We start from the raw sequence: 21,132 nt of genomic DNA on the forward strand, positions 1-21,132 counted from the left end.
GGGCGCAACATTCACAATGCTTCCCAAAAACATTCAACATACCAGTGTAATATGATCTCTGAATGCGCCTGGGTTTAGTGAATTTCAGTACCATTTTATACTAGGTTGAGCTCACAGGCGAGTACAAGACCGAGCTTACTAATGTAAGTAATGTATAACAGTTTATGAATAGCCTGGATCCTGCCCTATAGCGCGCAGTCCCGTCCCAACACACCCCCGCCGAGCCTCTGCCGCAGCACGCATGCGCAACTTTGACAGCCAGACTGTGCCAACACGTCCTTATAATTTCCCTGCCTTTAATCCAACTCACGTCTTAAACTAAACATGCGACTCAGAACCACATGAGTCACGATGGTGGCTAGCATCGGTCCTATCAATCCGACAAATGGTATGAGTGTTTATATGTAAAATTGCTTGGGTTTAAATGAAAGTGTTGTGCAAGTGTTGTTGTTGTCCGTAGTGGAAGCGACGGCGTATATAAGTGCCGTAGCGGCGTTCGCTGCTGTCGTGCTGGTGGTGCTGCTCTTTCTGGGGAGACGGTGGTGCCACGGGGCAGTCTTCGCGAGGAAGGGCTGCCACGGGGTCCTCGCCGTCAACGCGGGGCCCGACGCGCCCTGCCTCACTCTCAACAATGCACACGGTATTCTTATTTAAAAGAAAAATCTAGAAAACACAGTAAACATAGTTATCGATTTTGTTATGAATATTTGATTGAGTTTGTTCAACGCTAGCGAAGGTCTGTGAAGCCGTCATAGCATTCATTTATTTTTTAGTGTAGCGGAGTCAAGGGCACAGAACGCTAGGTTCCATGCTAAGTAAGGACAACATTAATGTTCGTTATCTGCTATCGTTAGCACTTAATCTTTACTGTAGGGTGCGTTTGTAGCAAGGTTGGTTTATTTTCAGTTGGAGGTTTCTTTTGTCTTTAATTAACTGGTACTTGCTTTTATTACAGTACTTATTTATATAATGCCTAAACACGCACCTCCATTTCATGTCCCTAATATGTATTAATTGTTACCCACCTAACTAGAGTTAATTAGTTTAATTTAAAACAATAGGTACAGTAAAAAAATTGTCCATATTAGTCATAACCCAAGTTTTGTAGTACGTAGTGTGTTGTTTTAAATATTCCTATTACTTTCAGTAAATAATTATGTAATTGTAACTTTTTCATTTGAAGAAAATATCTACAGCTAAAATATTTAAGTTTAGGTTGAAGGGCTACAGGGCCACAAGCTATGTATTTGATATCATTCCCCAGTCAATTTTGGATCAGTATTACTTCTAAGGAACTCGATTTAATTAAGAGAATCCAAGATAATATCTTCAAAGGTTGTTCCCAAAACTGTTGCTACAAACGCATCCGAATTACCGCTAAAGACTTTAGACTTAGTCTATAAGTAGTTGTTATACATATATATAGCTAGATCACATATAGTATAATTGAGTAGTACTGCGTATATATCGATTGACGTTGCCCGTACGTCTGTGTTGTTATAGATACTTTGTCGAAACCGATCCATTATCCCGACCGAATATTCTCGTTCGAGGCGTCCGACGACGACGAAGAGCAGCGCTTGCGCATACAGCAGGTGAGACATTATAAGGCCCACACGGGCTGAGATTAAGCCCCGAAATCTATAGCCCCCTCACTAAATCTCTAGACAGCGAAATCGACTCCACACTCGCGTTCGCCGCGATTCACGCACATAGTCTGGAGGGGGCTTAAGGTCAAGGAATGTTGTCTATGACATCACACAAAATAAGAGGCGCCATAGAGAATATTCCGAGACGATTAGAGTCCGTCTAAAGCTAACTTTGCAACGACTTGAATAGAACAAAGGGAGGGAGTCATTATATAAACGTCATACTTACCTATTTTTGTTAGAAATTTTCTGACATTACCTAATGATGATATTGCCACACTTTGTAAATGGATTGCAGAGTTAGCTTAGTCTGACTTTAAAGATTTCTAATTTAAAAAAAGATTTCGATCCTTAATTTCGGCCCTTGTATGGTACGCCTAAATCTTGCACAAACTGAGCAACTTTGTACCTAATACAATTCCTTATTTATCCCATTCACATTTGTGTAGCCACCTGCAATAATATTTTGCAAAACGAAGCGCGCAAAAATAGGTAAGATGTATTCAGGTAAAATCTAGGTAAAATCGAATCACGACTGTCGGTTAATTTCGAAAATGAACTCTATGTAGAGATATGTGTGATTTTTGGAAATTACCCGACATTAAGGGAGTGATCATAAACTACCCGAATACACCTGTAAATATGCCCTTTTGGCATTACAAATAATATTTGTATAGATATTTTACGCTATTCATTGTACAACATAATATTGCTGTAAAATGTTCCAACTTGTTGCACAACATTTACTGTTTTTATAAATACACGAGGAATTTGTTTTACTCCGTATTTCACACCCCTGGCTTGATAAGACAAAGGGAGTCTGAATATATATACGTTTTTCTTTTAACCAAGGGCACGTCTTGGTAAATATCACGTTGCTCTACTGTTTTTATATCAAAGGAAAGAGCTGTAAGTGTAACGTGATCACAAAGGCGACGGAGTTAAAAAGTTTTTTTACTGTTTTTTTTTTCGTCAAGAGTATTTATGATGGTGTCCATTTGATTTACCCTGACCTCCGACAACTGCCTGCAGCATATGAATAAAGGATTTAAAATAAATTATCAACGAGACTTAATCATACAAATACAATTAGTAAACTCAAAATGGCGCGCCGTATCGTATATTTTATGAAACTAGTTTTGTATACACGTGCAAGAGCAAAGTTTAATGAAAACCCTTTTGTAAGTAAATTGTTAGGACACTATGGAGAGTTATGAACACGACATAATTAGATAAATATTTCATGGTTTCTAAATATTTTTAGATTTGTCAAGCTGGCAGCATATTATAATTCATTTTTGCAAATATTTCATCATTTCGTCAATTTAGCAAACAAAATTACGTCCATTCCAAAAAATCTGGATCACAGACATACTGCCGTATTCGAACTTCAAGATATTCACAAGAGACGACACGTACTAGATCCATTCTAGATAGGTACTTTATAGTTTAGATTTCAACTAGTTCTCTTTTGCAGCGCAATTCGGGCAACCAATGTCCCTTAATTTTACGTTAGATAGAGTTAGATATCTATTGGATGTGAATTGGATCTCTAAGTCATATCTTGTGGAAATCGTTCAAGAGTATCTCCAGAATCGCGCAAATGTCAAATTTGACAGGTTAGATCTTAAACATATCGTTATCGTATCTTGGTGATGTCTAAAAGATATCTAATAGATGTCTATTTTAAAATCAGAATCGGGCCCATAGATTTTTTAAAATAACCGTCAGCTGTTTTCGCTAAAGTTAGCACTCGCTTAATTCTCTTTGGCACTAGCTTCTACTAGGTAGGTATTTGAAACAGCCTGCTACGGCTCGTAGCGCTACGTCGTAGCAACTGTAGACCTCTACAGCCTATACCGGTTCACAATAAGTAAGACGCAGGCCAATTTTTAATCTTTAAAATTTGGAACTTTCTTTTAAACCTCGAAATAAATTTACTTCTACGTACAAGTACGCTGGGACTTAGGAGGTTATTGTAGATATTGTTTTGTAAGGTTTATCAAAATGAAAAGAGAATAAAATAACTACGAAAGTAAAAAACTTGCTGAAATGTCGAAACACAATAAACAACTGTGGTTCATACTGAAGCTGTGCAAGTGTAGTTTCGCAACCGCAAGACTCGCCCCAGTTTCGCTCCAGACGGTGTCAACACCGCCCATTTATATTTAAACTGGCAAATCCTGCGATTGCGGCGATTCGCGACTGTCGCAATATTCTACTTATAATCGAGAACGGTTTAAATTTACTCCGAATTTCTCTTTAACAAAATTACATTAAAAAAAATTGTCTAAAAAATTACCCCGAATTTAGACGGAGAACATGTAAATTGATTTGTAGTTTCATTACATAATAATATTTAATAAAGCATGCAATAGAATTATTTACTCGTCATAGAATAATTGTAGAGGTACCTTATTCTTATTTTTATTATTCCCTTTTCATAGATATTATATAATAATTCCTATTTTGATAAATATTATATAGTGCCAATATGTAGGTACTTACTTCATAGTTCATCAATATCGGAAATGAGTATCATTTTATCGTAATATACTCCTCATAACGTCGCCAAGCACGATGTAATAAATTCTGGTTTAGTAGGTAATAACATTTACAGTACATATGGCTACTTTTCCGCACTAGTGCGTAAAATAGCACTTTTCGTGTGTATGTCGAAACTTTAAAGTGCCTGTACTAATAATTAAATAAGTAGTTATTTTCGATACAAGTGCGAAAAAGAGGAAATTCGAAACGAGTGGCGATAAATTAAAACACGACCGAAGGGAGTGTTTTAAATCGACACGAGCTGCGAATTACCTATTCGCACGTGTATCGAACAACGTTTTACAGTACATATGGCACTTTAAAGTTTCGACATACGCACGATAAGTGCTATTTTACGCACTAGTGCGCCCCATATGTACTGTAAATAACTATTAAGAGGTTGAATATATCATATATCTATGTTACCCGTATCTTAGACACCTTACATGGTAAGTTATCGTTAAAGTCCGACCAAGCTCTGCATGCTATTTGCAATGACAAAGTGCGAGAATGTTCATATTTCTATGAATAAGTATATCACGTTTGAATACTAAGTTTTTATTCCAAGACATTACATTTTCATTCACACAATTTGGTCACAGATTAATATCTTGATTCGGCCTGATTCGAACTTTAGATAAGTACCTACGTTTTGACGTATCTTAAAATTCGAATATGCGAGATGCGAAATCACGTCATGTAACTTTACTCTTTGGTTCGAATCAGGCTGTTAGCTGAAACTAGGATGGCCATACGTCAGGATTCTGGAATGTCAGGATTTTGGGGGGACTTGGCGAGTTAAGATATCCGGGTGTATAGAGAAACGGGTGTGAAATCATGTCATGTAACTCGCCCACTCGCCTGGCACATTTGTTTTGACTTCTGACAACGATTGTGATTTGTTTACGCTGACTGTAATTGGATTGCCCTTGCCGTGTCGAGTAAATCGTTAATGGCGGCTTACATGTTCGACATTGTGACGTGTGTCACGGGGTTAAAAGTACATCTACCCACGTCTGGAATCAGAGGGCCTACCGCGAACCACGCGCGACGTTCGACGCGTTGTCTTTCTGTCGCACTTGTAAATTTGTACGTAAGTGTGTCAGGGAGGCAACACGTCGAACGTGGTTCGCGGTAGGCCCTCAGACGCGTAAGTTATTAAGTAACGTTTGTTGACGCTAACTTTAGTAAATTTTAACGTTTATCTATTCTGATGATAGCAGTGCTTTCCACTTTGCTACCACGCAAACTCAATTGTTAGATCAAATTGGTTTTCACTTTTCAAATGTCACATATACGTTGTTATATACATACATGGTGGGGTACAAGGCACAAAACTGAAGCATTAATCGAAATTAGTAGCACGTTATAGGATAGACCAGGCAGTCTTAAATTCAACCAAATATACACTTTTTAGGGTTCCGTACCTCAAAATGAAAAAACGGAACCCTAATAAGATCACTCGTGTGTTTGTCTGTCCGTCCGTCTGTCACAGCCTATTTTCTCTGAAACTACTGTACCAATTAAGTTGAAACTTGGCACACATATGTAAGTTTGTGACCCAAAGATGGACGTATAACGTAAATAAATGAATTTTAAATATGGAGGCCATTTTTGGGGGTAAATGAGAAAATTAAAAAATTAAGTTTTTCAAACTATATCCTGTTATATATCAAATGAAAGAGCTCATTGTAAGAATCTCAAATATATATTTTTTTATAATTTTAGGATAAATAGTTTAGCAGTTATTCAAGAAAATAGGCAAAAAATGACCCATCTTATCTCCGAAACTACTGGGTCTAAAATTTTGAAAAAAATACACAAAATATTTTTTTACCTATAGATGACAGGAAAACCTATTAGAAATGTGCAGTCAAGCGTGAGTCGGACTTAATGTACGGAACCCTTGGAACGCGAGTCCGACTCGCACTTGGCCGGTTTTTTTACTTACACACCTATATTGTTATGGACTTGAGGGCGGTGTTGCCCGTAGTAACGTCAAGTAAATTGTTATTTGTTCTTCATTTTTATGGCTTTCAAAATTATGGCTTCAGTCCAGGTAGGACTATTTCGCCAACATCAAGTTGGTTCAAGGTATTAAACAGTCAGTGTACGGTGATTTTAGCTCGTGTAAAGCGATAGTTGGTCTTTACAAGCACCACGTGGACTACCCGGCCGTTGACTCCAAATTGGTGGTTAAACGCGTTTCAAGATTTATGCTCCATTCACTGCACACTACCACATTAGTTTACTGTATAAAAAGCTATCGATATTACACTTGAAACAATGTTAATGAGCAAAAAACAAAGGAATTAATCACGAGGCGTGACTATCAAGATGTCGCCCGAACCGGCACCATACACTTTGACTTTGTGCAAAACAATGGAGGTGGCCATAACCATAGAGAAATATAGTAAGACAAGAGTGCTCACTCCATACATCAGTTTTGATACCAAAAAGACTATTAGCATCTAGCATCGAGTAGCGGAACTATCAGTACTGCTACTTGACAATAGATGTAGCAGTAGGTACTGATAGTTCCGCTACTCGATGCTAGATGTAGACACTGAAATTAATAGTCTTTTTGGTATCAAAACTGATGTATGGAGTGAGCCATCTATGTATTCCACCATAGAACACAACCAAACCAACATAACCTAGAAATTAATATTCCACCTAGAGGGAGTAGACAGGGACTATAGGGTATTTTCTTACTAGTCAAATCAGTTTCTTTTTTAGAACTGTCAAAACGATTTGCTAATATGGAATTTACATGAAACATTACATCGTGACGTTGGTCAACTCACCTACTTTTCATACTTCTATCTATCCGATTTATTAAATAAGACTTGTGCTTAAAAATAACTGCTATCTATGTTTTTCTAATAATTATCCGGTGCTTTATTTCATGCATCATGTGAAATAATTGATTTTAAATACAGAAAAATACCGAATTTTAAACTCGTTGGACTATTTTTTTATCGTCGCTAATATTGGATCTATAAAATAGCCCCACTAGAACTTCTTATACCTTTAAATCAAGACGCGTAAAGGGAACCAAACTATTCTAGTCGTAAAACTAATAGCTAAACACTAGCTAAATAAAATTAGATTATATTTTTAATTTGAATTAATTAATTATTGTACAATAAAATGTCAAACCTTACAATCTAAACCAAAACGAATGCACATAATAGACGTAAAAAAATAAATACAAACAAAGACACTAAAACTACCTTAAAAAACCTATAAGTACCTACGAGTAGTTACTTCATAAGGTGAGAAGTCCGTATTACGGGACCATCTTCTTTAGCTACTTAACTATCGGTTAAAGTATTTTGCACCGAAATGTTCGCATTTTAGCTTTTATTTAACTTGGTGCCTTTACTATGATTAACGGTACTTCTACTTACTGAACCCGTCTGACAACCCTCAACTACATAATTTCTAATCAAACTCTTCCAAATAGGATAAAGAAAAAGTGGGATGCCACTACGAAGAGAAGAACGAGAACGCAGCACCGATAAAAGCGGGACTAGAGGTGGAGCTGGTCGAGACGGCGCTACGGGAAAGCACCCTGCGGGAGACAAGGATAGACGATGTGGTGCCGCGGCGGGCCGAGTACATCCACACGCTTGAGGCTCAGAGCAGCGTGGACAGTGACGTCATCGCTCATAATGTAAGTAGTGTTGAGACGGCGCTACGGGAGCACCCTGCGGGAGACAAGGATAGACGATGTGGTGCCGCGGCGGGCCGAGTACATCTACACGCTTGAGGCTCAGAGCAGCGTGGACAGTGACGTCATCGTTCACAATGTAAGTACATAGATAGAAATCTTATTTATACAAATATGTATTCAATCTGGCGTCTATAGTTCTTCTTAGCGAGTTCTAGGTTCTCTATACGGTTAGAAGGACCATCAAATATGAGGACGGCTTCCGCACGGCACGGTGAAAGACAGTTGAAGTTTTAAAAAGTATATTGGTAAAGTAGTAAGTAAATACAGTTGGTTGCTCTTTCATGTGTAAAGTTCGCGGTATTGTAACTTTTTCCACTGTCTATATTTGATAACATATTACTAATGCAAAGTAGATGTCAAGTAAGCGTAAAAGAAAAGTACGGTGTAAACCGTGCAGATGCAAATGTTATTTAAATTTTCCTACAATTTATACATTAAATTTCTTAGTTTTACGTTCTTTTATCATACAAATGGGGGTTATTTAATTTGCATGCGTTTAATTGCTTCGCGTGGAAAGATAACAGGTCAGGGGGGGTAGAGCCGGTAGAGGTGCCCGTTACTGTATTTAATAGCCCTATTAAACTGTTCCTTTACCTGGTGCTATTAAATGGGTTACACTAGGGTATTTTAAAACGTACAGGGCGTATTTATTTATTTTATTCCTTTAATTCTAGAAAACTACCTACTAACACGGTATTACGGTCCAAATAGCGACATCTCATTCACAAGTTTCATACCCAAACCTACAGTTTTGAGATTTAGCATTGTATGATTGTAACTTAACTTGACTAGACCGCCAAGAGCTAATATAGGTTGGTATGTGGCAAAATATGTGAGGTATATGAATGTGTTGTCAGTACAATGATTTAATTAGTATCACAATATAGAGACATCGATATTTTCAACTCACGGCTAGCGGTTTTCAAGAGGGTAGTCGTTAAAATTCTTGGCCACCATACTACACAACAACAATAGTAAGCAATTTAACATGTTAAGATCATTTATGTAATTTTATAATTAAGTATGTTTTTAAGATATTCTGTTTTTTTTTAATAATTTTAGGATAGTTTTTGCTCGTTATTATTTATTGTTCTTGCTGTGCTCACTTATTTTGGGTGGCATTTCTATATAAAGCCTACTTTTACTGTAATCATGTATTGAACGTCGTCTGTATAGTGTGCCTTATAAATAAAATAAATTAAAATAACATATCGCGGTAGTAAGCCACCTAAAGAGAGAGAGACAGATAGATAAGACCATTGTCTTGTCTGGCTTTATCTTACATATAGGAATATATCGCTATCTCTACATAGTATAAAACAAAGTCGCTTCCTGCTGTCTGTCTGTCCCTGTGTATGCTTAGATCTTAAAAACTACGCAACGGATTATGATGCGGTTTTTTTAATAGATAGGGTGATTTAAGAGGAAGGTTTATGTATAATTTGTTAAGCCGTGCGAAACCGGGGCGGGTCGCTAGTATTATTATAAATATGTCTAGAATTGTGACCGAAAACGATCAGCAGGTTCACATCATCTTATTTCTACATGACTTCCCCTCAGGACACGTCGCTCCTCTGCGGAGAGAGCAGCAGCCAAGAGCGCGGCTCCGTGGAACTGACCTTGCTGTACGACGCGCCGGTCCGCAGCATGACGGTGCACGTGCTGCAGGCGCGCGCGCTGCCGCAGCGCACGCCGCAACCGCTGCTGCAGAGCCAGGTAAGGGTCCACGGTTGCAGCACAGCTAATGCCTCCTCTACACTATCAGCGATGACCAAGATGGCAAGCATTCACACGATCGCCTGTTATCATCATCATCATCTCCGTTTTCTGAGCGTCTCCTGGCTTCAAATTCACGCACCTGCGTCTGCACAATATGCCTCCACATGTGGACGGTCACCAGCTAGCGTCTTGAGTGTCTCCCATGTTGTTGGCTTTATATTACCCCTCTTCAACACATTTTTGAACCGCAGAAACTGGCCGCCCTGCTTTCGCTTACCAGTTCGCAGTAGAAGATGCGTTTCGCGACTCGGTCTTTGGACATGCGGGAGACGTGACCGCACCATCGTAGCTGTCGTCTCATTATGTAGGCCTCTATTCCGGCGACATCAGCACGTCTAAGGATCTCCGTGTTCCTAACACGGTCGGATTAGTGGACGCCCATAATGTCGCGGAGGCATCTTATATGGAAGCTGTCCATCGCCTGTAGTTGTATTAACTTTAAATAATACCTATAACTATAAGGATAAATTAGGTAATTAAGATTATATATTTACAATTATTGCTTGCAGGTTCGAATAGTCCTTCTACCATTGAAGAGGCAAAAGTTCAAATCAAAAATACGAAACGGTGAAAATCCTCAATACATGGAAAGCTTCGTTCTTCACAAAATTAATCCAGGTAAGCAATAAAGTACCTAAAGTTCTCATCGTAAATCTGGAACAGTATCCAAGCAAAGTAGTGAAACAATCAGAGGGAAAATTAAAACGACAGATCTACAATCGGCAATCCCTTCCCGACAATGTTTTTTTTTTCATATAAATAGTTATGTGACTATACTAACCTTTAAGGTTCCGTCACACTGGCACGTATTCCGGGTGAGCGGGACGCGCTGATTTTACATATAAAACGCTCACGCCCCGCTCACGCTCCGCCCGGAAAACGCGCCTGTGACGGAACCTTTACTAATCTATTCGCAGAGGACGTATACGGCTTAGGACTTCGAATCCGCATCTATGGCTGCGAGCGCATGCGTCGTCAGCGTCTGCTGGGCGAGGCGGCCGTGTCCTTCGCGACCCTTAACCTGGAGCTGGAGAACAGCCTGTGGCTGCAGCTGGCGCCGCGGCAGCAGCCTAGTCTTCAGGTACCTATTGTCTAACTTTAAAAAATATACTTAAAGGATGACAAAGATATTTGGCTAACAGCATTCATTCCGTCCTATTTTCTCTAAGCCCTTTCCTTTACATAGGTACCTAAATCGTCTGATTATAATAAAAATGAAATGAGCCATAAAGTCAAAAGTCAATATAAGACACACTCACACACACTGCAGTCTGCTCGCAACGCAGAGTATATGGCACCTCACACTATGTGGGCTACATGACAATAATAGGTATTTCAACTGTCAATATTGTCCGCAGCTCCCGAAGCTAGAACTGAACCACTCCATGTCCATGTCCGGCGTGCTGGCGTCTCCATCTTCCATCACGACGACCACGCCGACGGCTGGCGGTGAGGCCTGCAGCCTTGCACGCTCGGATTCCGCGTCTTCTTGCTGCAGCGCCCGCTCCGCTCCGGAACTACTGCTTGGACTCCAGTACAGTTCTATCACGGGACATTTATCTGTTGAGGTATATGCCTCCAGTTCTAGTAACATTATTAAAACATGTTTAATGTGGCTGTCAAGTCAAGTCTACTGGGACGCTGACAGCTGTAGCAGCTGACAGCTGTAAAACCTTAATGAAAACAAAATAGTTCGATAACCTCTACTACCTACTCCTATTCCTATTCTGACAGATAAGTACTTAGTTCAAATCTGAACTCCACCTTTGGTACACAAACTTTACGTAAATATGATTTATTCTGAGGTGTGTTATATAGCAAAAAAAAAGACCTACCGGATCAAGCTAATAAATTCGGCTAATAAACTCAGCAGTCAGCAACAATCTTCTGTAACATATTTAATTACACAAACGGGTCTACCGCGATATAACAGCTGCAACTGCAGGAGCAACTGTAGCTGGTGCAACTCAGCTGAAACGTCGGAATTAAAGGTAAAAACAATGAAATTATATCGCGGTAGACCCGTTTGTGTACAAAACGCGAGAGTTTAGTGTTATAATCTTCTGTAACCTCACCTCACCTCATAAACTTTACTTAATGAATCTCTGTGCAGGTGATAAAAGGCACGCACTTCCGCAAGCTGTCCCCCAACAAGGCGCCGGACACGTACGTGAAGCTGAGCCTCATCAGCTCGCTGGGCATGGAGATGGGCCGCTGCAAGTCCACCACGCGCCGCGCGCAGTCCAACCCGCTCTACAAGGAGCTCTTCATCTTCCAGGTACGTTCGTCGACGTACAATCCAGCAGCGAGTTCTTCGTTAACGGGCGTTTTTTTTGTTGTCCCCTACACATTTTTTCAAATTTGGGATTTTTTATGTTATTTCTACTCAGAATCACGAGCTCTTTCTATCCTAATAGGAGAAAAAGTGTCCTTAAGGTTTTTGTTTCCATTCCGTCACCATTTTTCATAGACTTTGTATGGCGGTCGCGTAATGGAAAGATCGAAAATTTGGACACTTTTTTTCTCCTATTAGGATAGAAAGAGCTAATTTGAAATTGAAATTGAAATCATTTATTTCGAACAAAAGTCCATAATGTGTTAGTAACATAAATACTAATTCTTAAAACTAGGGTTAGTACAAACATAATCTTAAAACAAATTCTGACACACTGGGGCATGTAGCTGCACCCAGTGCTTCAGCCACTGATGATAATGATTCTGAGTAGAAATAACATAAAAAAATCCCAAATTTGAAAAAAAAGTGTAGGGGACAAGAAAAAAAAAACGCCCTAATTGCTATTTAGTTTGAGTCTCTTATAAGGAACGCCACTACGTACTACTTGATCTGGTAATTTTATGAGACATTATCTGTAGCCATCTTTTAATTTTTAATGTTTAAGTTAATCTTAAGCTTAAAAACATGCTTAATAGCTTTTTCAATCTTTTATTTGTGTTTCAGGTGGCCCTGTTCCAACTAACCGAGGTGACGCTGATGGTGTCAGTGTGGTGGCGTCGCAGTGTCAAACGCAACGAGATGGTTGGCTGGTTCTCGCTGGGGCACAGCCCCTCGGGCCGTGACGAGGAAAGACACTGGCAGGAGCTCTGCGAGGGACACGGGGAACAAGTAAGTGGTTGACAATTATAGTATGAAAACACCTAGGCAACAACTACGTAAAATAATAGGACTTATCACAGGACATAACACACTAAACAAACACCTACACAATATGGGTAAAACAGACAGACAGTGCAGAGCGTGCATGGAAGAAGAGGAAACAACAAAACACATACTCCTAGACTGCAAACAGGTAGAAACATACAGGGACAAATACCTAGGGACTCCGAGCACACTAAAAGAGGCAGTCAGCAACCTGAAAACACTGCTAGGTTTCATGGAGGAGCTGGGGTGGTTAGAGTAGCGCCACCTCGTTTTCACGCAAAATAGGCACAATGGTTGTCGATTTGCGGAAAAATGCCCAGAAGCACTAACTAACTAACTATGATGGTATCAATTTGGTGGCGCCCAAGTGTGAAGCAGAACCAGATGGTGGGATGGTTATACCTCCAAAAAGCCTCTGGGGCGTATCCAAAAACGGTATGATACAAGTTATGAATGTAAAATAACTAAAATGAGGCACACACAGCTAACGATGAATCCGTCAGGAAATAATATCGTGAAAGATGATCTGCCCGGTCTCAGTCAGTGTTTCTAGGGTTCCGTACCCAAAAGGTAAAAACGGGACCCTATTACTAAGACTCCGCTGTCCGTCCGTCCGTCCGTCTGTCACCAGGCTGTATCTCACGAACCGTGATAGCTAGACAGTTGAAATTTTCACAGATGATGTATTTCTGTTACCGCTATAACAACAAATACTAAAAACAGAATAAAATAAAGATTTAAGTGGGGCTCCCATACAACAAACGTGATTTTTGACCGAAGTTAAGCAACGTCGGGCGGGGTCAGTACTTGCATGGGTGACCGTATTTTTGCTTGTTTTGCTCTATTTTTTGTTGATGGTGCGGAACCCTCCGTGCGCGAGTCCGACTCGCACTTGCCCGTTTTTTTATTGTCACAGGATTTCTTTTAAAAAGTGTGCTCGAAGTAAGTAGGTAAGTGAACCTAGTTGACCAGTAGACATCAACACTATATATACTTCACAGTAAATCCCTACTGCTGTATGCGTGTGGAAGTTATTTCAGTTTAAATAGGTTCTAAATCAGTTTTTAATCGTTAGGTCCAACGCTGGCACGTGTTGCTGGAGTCCTGACGCTCACCGACCTAGTGCGCCGACGCGCCGGCTTGAGAACTGACTTCACCGGGGCCCTTCGGCCCTGACTCGGCCTCGCCGACTCGAGTGGACTCGCCGCGGCCTCCGGCCCGGCCCCCACTCGCTTCTGTTCCAGATCTCCGGATCTTTTCGCGAGCAAGCTTTGTATTGACTGCACTGCAGATGCAGATCTTTTGCATTGGTGTGTCATCACGAGTGTTTGACGCACGCACGTTTCTGACTGATTGAATTTGATGTTACAAAGATTTTATGGCTTTCGAAAATTCTACTAAGTATTTATGTGTTTTAAATAAAGTCCAATATATAGTGTTGATAGCTTGAATTGTAGATTTAATGCATCAATTGAAAGGGAATTGTTCTATTCTGAGTTCAGCTGTTTTAATAGCTATTCCAAATATTACATGGCGTGTTACGCATGAATATCTTTGTCCCATTATATTTATACATAGAATACATATATTTATACAAATGTTGTTCTTTAGAATCATGAAATGGTTTTTCGAACTTGTACGAAAAATTGTGGAAAATCTGTCTTTTATTAGCTTCTGCCTACGAAGCATATTTGCTTATATTAAATTAGATATTATATTAAATACGAATTGCGTTGTCTATTACGTACGTATGTAATACTAATATGTAAGTATATAGTATTAACTCCTTAGAAAGGCTTCGTATTGATTTGATTTCGAGTTTGAATGTTGTAATGTAAACATAGAATAAGAGATACCTTATACTTTTGAAAAAATTGTTTGTATGAATATTTTACTCGGATTCCAAAAGTTAGTGTAATCGTAAGTAGCATTTTATATGAAGGGACGACTCGCAGCGCACAATACTGGTGAGAGTAGGATATGATACATAACGAGGTTATATATAGTATATGTATACTTGTACACATACATATTATACTATTAAGTAATTATTCTCGTATACATTATATATTCTTCATTTGAAAACTGTTAGAGTAAACATACAAAATAGTGATAGAAAACCGTCAAAATTTAGTTATTTAAAAATACTCAGTATATCTCCAAACCAAATAGCTGTAAAAGTAAATCGGCAATTAATAAATATAATATTTAATCATCAATTTAATCAGCCCGACCAGTACATAATTTATGGTATGCTTAGAAAATAATACTTTTAGAAAATAAACTATTTTCATTCTTATTCTTATGCTTTTAAAGATCTGACTCTGCGACACTACTTTACATTATAATACGTTTCTCGTTACGTTTGTTTCGTGTATTATAACACTTATAATAACATATTATCTATATATATAAATGCAAGTGTCCTGACTGACTGACTGACTGACTGACTGACTGACTGATTCATCAACGCAGAGCCGAAACTACAAAAGCTAGAAAGTTGAAATTTGCACACTAGGTTGAATTTATAAAGTGTACAAGAGATAAGAAGCGATTTTGAAAAATTCAACCCCTAAGGGGGTTAAAAAGGGGATGAAAGGTTGTATGGGGTGCAAGTTTTATTTCAAGCGAGGAATTTGAAACTTTGTAAAAATGTACTATATTAAAAAACAAGAAAATTAATTTCTGCGTTTTCGAAAATTCATCCCCCAAGGTGGTGAAAAAGGGGTTGAAAGTTTGTATGGAGATCAAATATTTTTGTGAGTGTTGGACTTGAAACTTTGTATATGGGGATATTATTATAAGACGGGAAAAGTAATTTCAGCGTTTTTGAAAATTCATCCCCTAACAGGGTTAAAAAGGGGTTGAAAGTTTGAATCCATTACAAATGCTTTGAAACTTCTTAGAAAGGCATAATAGCCGATGACAAAAAAAAGTAATTGCGACGTTTTAGGTAATTCAACCTCTAAGGGGGTAAAAAAGGGGATGAAACTTTGTCCTGGGGTGCAAATTTTATTTTAAGCTAGGACCTTGAAACTTCGTAAAAATGTACTATATTAAAAAACAAGAAAATTAATTTCTGCGTTTTCGAAAATTCATCCCCCAAGGTGGTGAAAAAGGGGTTGAAAGTTTGTATGGAGATCAAATATTTTTGCGAGTGTTGGACTTGAAACTTTGTATATGGGGATATTATTATAAGACGGGAAAAGTAATTTCAGCGTTTTTGAAAATTCATCCCCTAACAGGGTTAAAAAGGGGTTGAAAGTTTGAATCCATTACAAATGCTTTGAAACTTCTTAGAAAGGCATAATAGCCGATGACAAAAAAAAGTAATTGCGACGTTTTAGGTAATTCAACCTCTAAGGGGGTAAAAAAGGGGATGAAACTTTGTCCTGGGGTGCAAATTTTATTTTAAGCTAGGACCTTGAAACTTCGTAAAAATGTACTATATTAAAAAACAAGAAAATTAATTTCTGCGTTTTCGAAAATTCATCCCCCAAGGTGGCGAAAAAGGGGTTGAAAGTTTGTATGGAGATCAAATATTTTTGTGAGTGTTGGACTTGAAACTTTGTATATGGGGATATTATTATAAGACGGGAAAAGTAATTTCAGCGTTTTTGAAAATTCATCCCCTAACAGGGTTAAAAAGGGGTTGAAAGTTTGAATCCATTACAAATGCTTTGAAACTTCTTAGAAAGGCATAATAGCCGATGACAAAAAAAAGCAATTGCGACGTTTTAGGTAATTCAACCTCTAAGGGGGTAAAAAAGGGGATGAAACTTTGTCCTGGGGTGCAAATTTTATTTTAAGCTAGGACCTTGAAACTTCGTAAAAATGTACTATATTAAAAAACAAGAAAATTAATTTCTGCGTTTTCGAAAATTCATCCCCCAAGGTGGTGAAAAAGGGGTTGAAAGTTTGTATGGAGATCAAATATTTTTGTGAGTGTTGGACTTGAAACTTTGTATATGGGGATATTATTATAAGACGGGAAAAGTAATTTCAGCGTTTTTGAAAATTCATCCCCTAACAGGGTTAAACAGGGGTTGAAAGTTTGAATCCATTACAAATGCTTTGAAACTTCTTAGAAAGGCATAATAGCCGATTACAAAAAAAAGTAATTGCAACGTTTTTGGAAATTCAACCCCTGAGGGGGTTAAAAAGGGGTTGAAAGTTCGTCTTAGGGTGCAAATTTTATTTTAAGCTAGGAACTTGAAACTTTGCAAAAAGGTATTGAATTAAGATACAAGAAAACAAATTTCAGCGTTTTTAAAAATTCATTCCCCAAGGTGGTAAAACATGGGGTTGAAAATTTGTACGGATATCAAATATTTTTGAGAGTGCGGGACTTGAATTTGGAGATATTATTAGAAGACAGGGAAAGTCATTTCAGCGTTTTGTAAAATTCATCCCCTAACAGGGTAAAAAGGGGTTGAAAGTTTGTATGGAGTTCAAATTTTATTTTAAGCTAAGAACTTGAAACTTCGTAAAAATATATTTTATTAAAATACAAGAAAAGTAATTTCAGCGTTTTTGAATATTCATCCCCTAAAGTGGTGAAAAAGGGGTTGAAAGTTTGTATGGATATCAAACATTTTTTCGAACGCGGGACTTGAATCTTTGTATTTCGGGATATTATTAAAATACAGGAAAAGTAATTTCAGCGTTTTGTATAATTCATCCCCTAACAGGGTTAAACAGGGGTTGAATGTTTGAATCCATTACAAATGCTTTGAAACTTCTTAGAAAGGCATAATAGCCGATTACAAAAAAAGTAATTGCAATGTTTTTGGAAATTCAACCCCTAAGGGGGTTAAAAAGGGGATGAAAGTTCGTCTTAGGATGCAAATTGTATTTAAAGCTAGGAACTTGAAACTTCGTAAATAGGTAGTTAGGTAGTAGGTTTTATTAAATAGAGGACATGAAAATCTTCTAAGGGGGTTTAGAGGGATTATATCGAGGACAATTTTATTCAGTTAGGGGCTTGAAACTTAGTAGGTTGTGAAAGACAAGTCTCATGCATTGTATAATATTAATAATTAAGAAATTATTAACCGTCCTACCGCAATCTCTTGCTGCATAATGTTCTAAGCTAATGTAGAATATATAACCACCAATATACAAATCCACGCGTACGAAGTCGCGGGCAACAGCTAGTAATAACATAATCTCAGGATAATTATAATAACCCAAGGTTGTATAAATATAAGGATATTATTATCACAAAAGTCACAAAACCACTCACTATTCATTCGTATTTAGAGTCTGTGCGGAAAGAGAAGAGTCGTGGAATGTATTGGGCCCCATACATTCCACGACTCTTCTCTTTCCGCACAGACTCTAATAATTAAGCAAATATTATTTTTAATGTATATACGCCATATACATACCTATATAAAATGATATTATGTTAAGCATTCTTGTTTCTACAGTAGGTACTTTCACTTTCAGGTACTCAACGGTATTCTATATGTTTAGAAAAATTTAATGCAATGAAAAGGAGTGTAGTGTTTGGATTTGGGCAGTTGAGCTATTTTACAAATAAGGACCATACCATCGTTGGCACTGTTAACTGAACAATCGTTAACCTTATTGCAAAGGAATAAGGCCTATAATTGGTCATTTAAAAGTGTTGTTTTTAGTTGGACAATTATTTCCGCAGAATCTCTTACCTGAAGCAAATCAAGGACTTGGACTTGCTTAACTCAACTTGATATAGAGCGGTACGACCAAAGAAACGGAGCGAATATTTATTAAGTATATAAATATACGATATAGTTTATTGTTTGAAAATAAATAGATTTTTGGTCAATTTTTAACTACGACGCGTTTTAAATTTCATATATATTATGGGGGTGGAACATAGGTATGTACCTATATTAAATAGAAGGTTTATGTATCATTAAGGAAAATAAAATATATAAGGGCTTATTTGTAGGTATTACTTATTTAGCATTTAAAACACTATGTTCTTATATGTTGTAGGTACGGTTTCGTAGTCGTAGGCAAATATAAATGTTTAGAAATTGATTTGGAACGACGAGTGTTATGTAGACCTACGTTCTTGAATAAGCACATATAAAATAGGACATATTATGCAATTGTATGATTTATGATCGACATTTTTTACAGTCGGTAATTCTTTCACCGCTCGGGAGTGCTACGGTTCTACGCCGTAGCCCGTAGCATAGTTTTCTCTCGTGACGCAGCATGTGTCACATTTGTACCAGAGGCATATTACTATATATTCTAACTTGTGCACTTTCTGACGCCGGTAGAGTGCCATGTCGTACACTCAAAACGCGACTATAATGGGTCATTCTCTGAGAATATGTCTGCGGTTGCGTCTAATTGCCACGCCTATTTTCATACATTTTGTATGGGTCGCGGTAATTAGGCCGCAGCAAAGTTTTTGAGACAGATCCTAATAAGCTTGCTGGAGGTACATTTAAAAATCTAAAAAGAAGTGTGTTGCTACTTTGATGTTGATTTTGATATATTGAGGCGCTAGCCCTCATTTTATCGACATTTTTTCGTCTCTATAGGGTTAGGTACCTACACACTGCCAGGCAACAAAGAAAAAGAACATATTTACCCCTTTAGAATGTGCCAGCTTCGGTAGTCCGCGGAATTTTAGTAGTGCCTAAATCTTAGTAGATTTTTTTTAGGCACGGCATTTACGTAATACGTATTTTTATGTAAACGACATATATAGATATGCTACGTACGTATTCGTGGTTTCATATTGTAAAACCTTTATATTTGCCTACGATAAGTAAGAATAAGTATAATAAGTTGACTCAACATTTTGATTTTTTCTGCTTGATGTTTCATTACTCTATAGTAACGTATAGTAACGTCTATACGTTAAAAATTGAAACGCAGGATAGAATCGATAAAAACTGTATTGCAGTGAATGTTATGATCATAGAATTATTTACCTTACTTGAATTTGTGTCAAACGGTGTTTAAAAATACATACTTATTACCCTTAGTTTTAAAAATATGATTCATGTTTTTAACGATATTGTACTTAAAATCCCAAATTACCAATAATTACAATTACCTATTTAAAGATTTTTTAATTAGGTACCTACCGTCAGTTCAGTATACCTAATTCCTATTTCCGAACAAAAGCCAAAAATAGTCTAACTACATTAATACTACTGATATCAGACGGCATATTACTTTGCTAGCAACCATACGTATATTTTGTTGTGTTTATAAAGCTTTTAATAATAACTATTTCCATTACTTACGATAAGAAATGTAACATATTGTTTTACTTGTTTCTCTTACAACTATAGTTAATTAAAACCGTAATATTACTAAGATAACGTAAGAATTACTTAACATGCTTACAGTTACAATTTTTCTAAACTAACTAGGTGTAGGTAGGTACTATATTTGAATAATATTAGTTTGTATTTTTTTTTTCAGAATATTACGTTCATTCAACTTCACACCTAATACGATAACTGTAAAATGGAAATTTGTTTTAATAAACATGTGAAGTATGTTTTTACAAAAGACAATATTTACAATTTTACACAGAAATTAACTATCGGCACATTCTATTTTTTATTTCAAATTATAACTTTTTACACATAGCATGTCTACTTATCTGGTTAATCATTTACTACTTCAATATTTAAAGGATCGCAATAACAAAAAAAAACTTATTTAGAAAATATAACTTCTCACCTACTGGATTTCTATTCAATTAATAATGATTATTAATATAACAGCTCTAACAATATTTCATTCAAACGTAAATGGCACTTTTGACATTGTTGAAAACTTATGTAAAACGTTTCTCAATAAATCACTTTATACATTTTTCCTAAAGGTTGTTTTACTTACTGTGTTCCATTTTTCTGGTATACCTATAGGTGCGATAGAACTAAGTAAATTATGACACGGTGTCGCTTTCACTATAGAAGGTCTTAAATGTATTGTAATTACAGGGTCATTCTCTGAGAATATGAGGTCTGCGGTTGCGTCTCATTGCCACGAGTGCTACGACTCTTTTCATACATTTGTATGGGTCGCGGCAATTAGACATAACAGCAGACATATTTTATTAGAATGACCCAACACAGTTCCATGGTGGCCTAGGGTTAAATTTAGATGTTACGGCAGAAATAGGATTCCACGTACGGCGAACTGCAGAAATTGCATGGACACTTACAATTGAAAAAAAAAAAGTTCGTGTCGTTTCGCTCTTTAATTCATTAATTATGAACTATGTAGCGTGA

The 21,132-nt window shown here is 37.4% G+C and overlaps 1 protein-coding gene across 2 annotated transcripts; it reads left to right on the top strand.

Moving 5' to 3' along the window:
- Positions 1–137: 137 nt before the first annotated feature.
- LOC134655672 (synaptotagmin-16) lies at positions 138–14,440 on the top strand. 2 transcript variants are annotated; one of them, XM_063511112.1, is made up of 11 exons: positions 138–388; positions 461–640; positions 1,504–1,595; positions 7,666–7,875; positions 9,496–9,651; positions 10,224–10,332; positions 10,632–10,795; positions 11,073–11,282; positions 11,828–11,992; positions 12,674–12,838; positions 13,950–14,440. In XM_063511112.1, exons 1-11 carry the CDS (start codon positions 352–354, stop codon positions 13,980–13,982), a joined length of 1,521 nt encoding a protein of 506 aa, XP_063367182.1. In that variant the 5' UTR covers positions 138–351; the 3' UTR covers positions 13,983–14,440. The 2 variants fall into 2 exon arrangements, with proteins under 2 accessions (XP_063367182.1, XP_063367183.1); XM_063511113.1 differs by lacking the exons at positions 138–388; positions 461–640 and adding an exon at positions 758–815 and having other exon boundaries at positions 13,950–14,438.
- The last annotated feature ends 6,692 nt before the right edge of the window (positions 14,441–21,132 follow it).

This window comes from Cydia amplana, chromosome 17 (genome assembly GCF_948474715.1).
Source record: "Cydia amplana chromosome 17, ilCydAmpl1.1, whole genome shotgun sequence".
Taxonomy (NCBI): Eukaryota; Metazoa; Arthropoda; class Insecta; order Lepidoptera; family Tortricidae; genus Cydia; species Cydia amplana.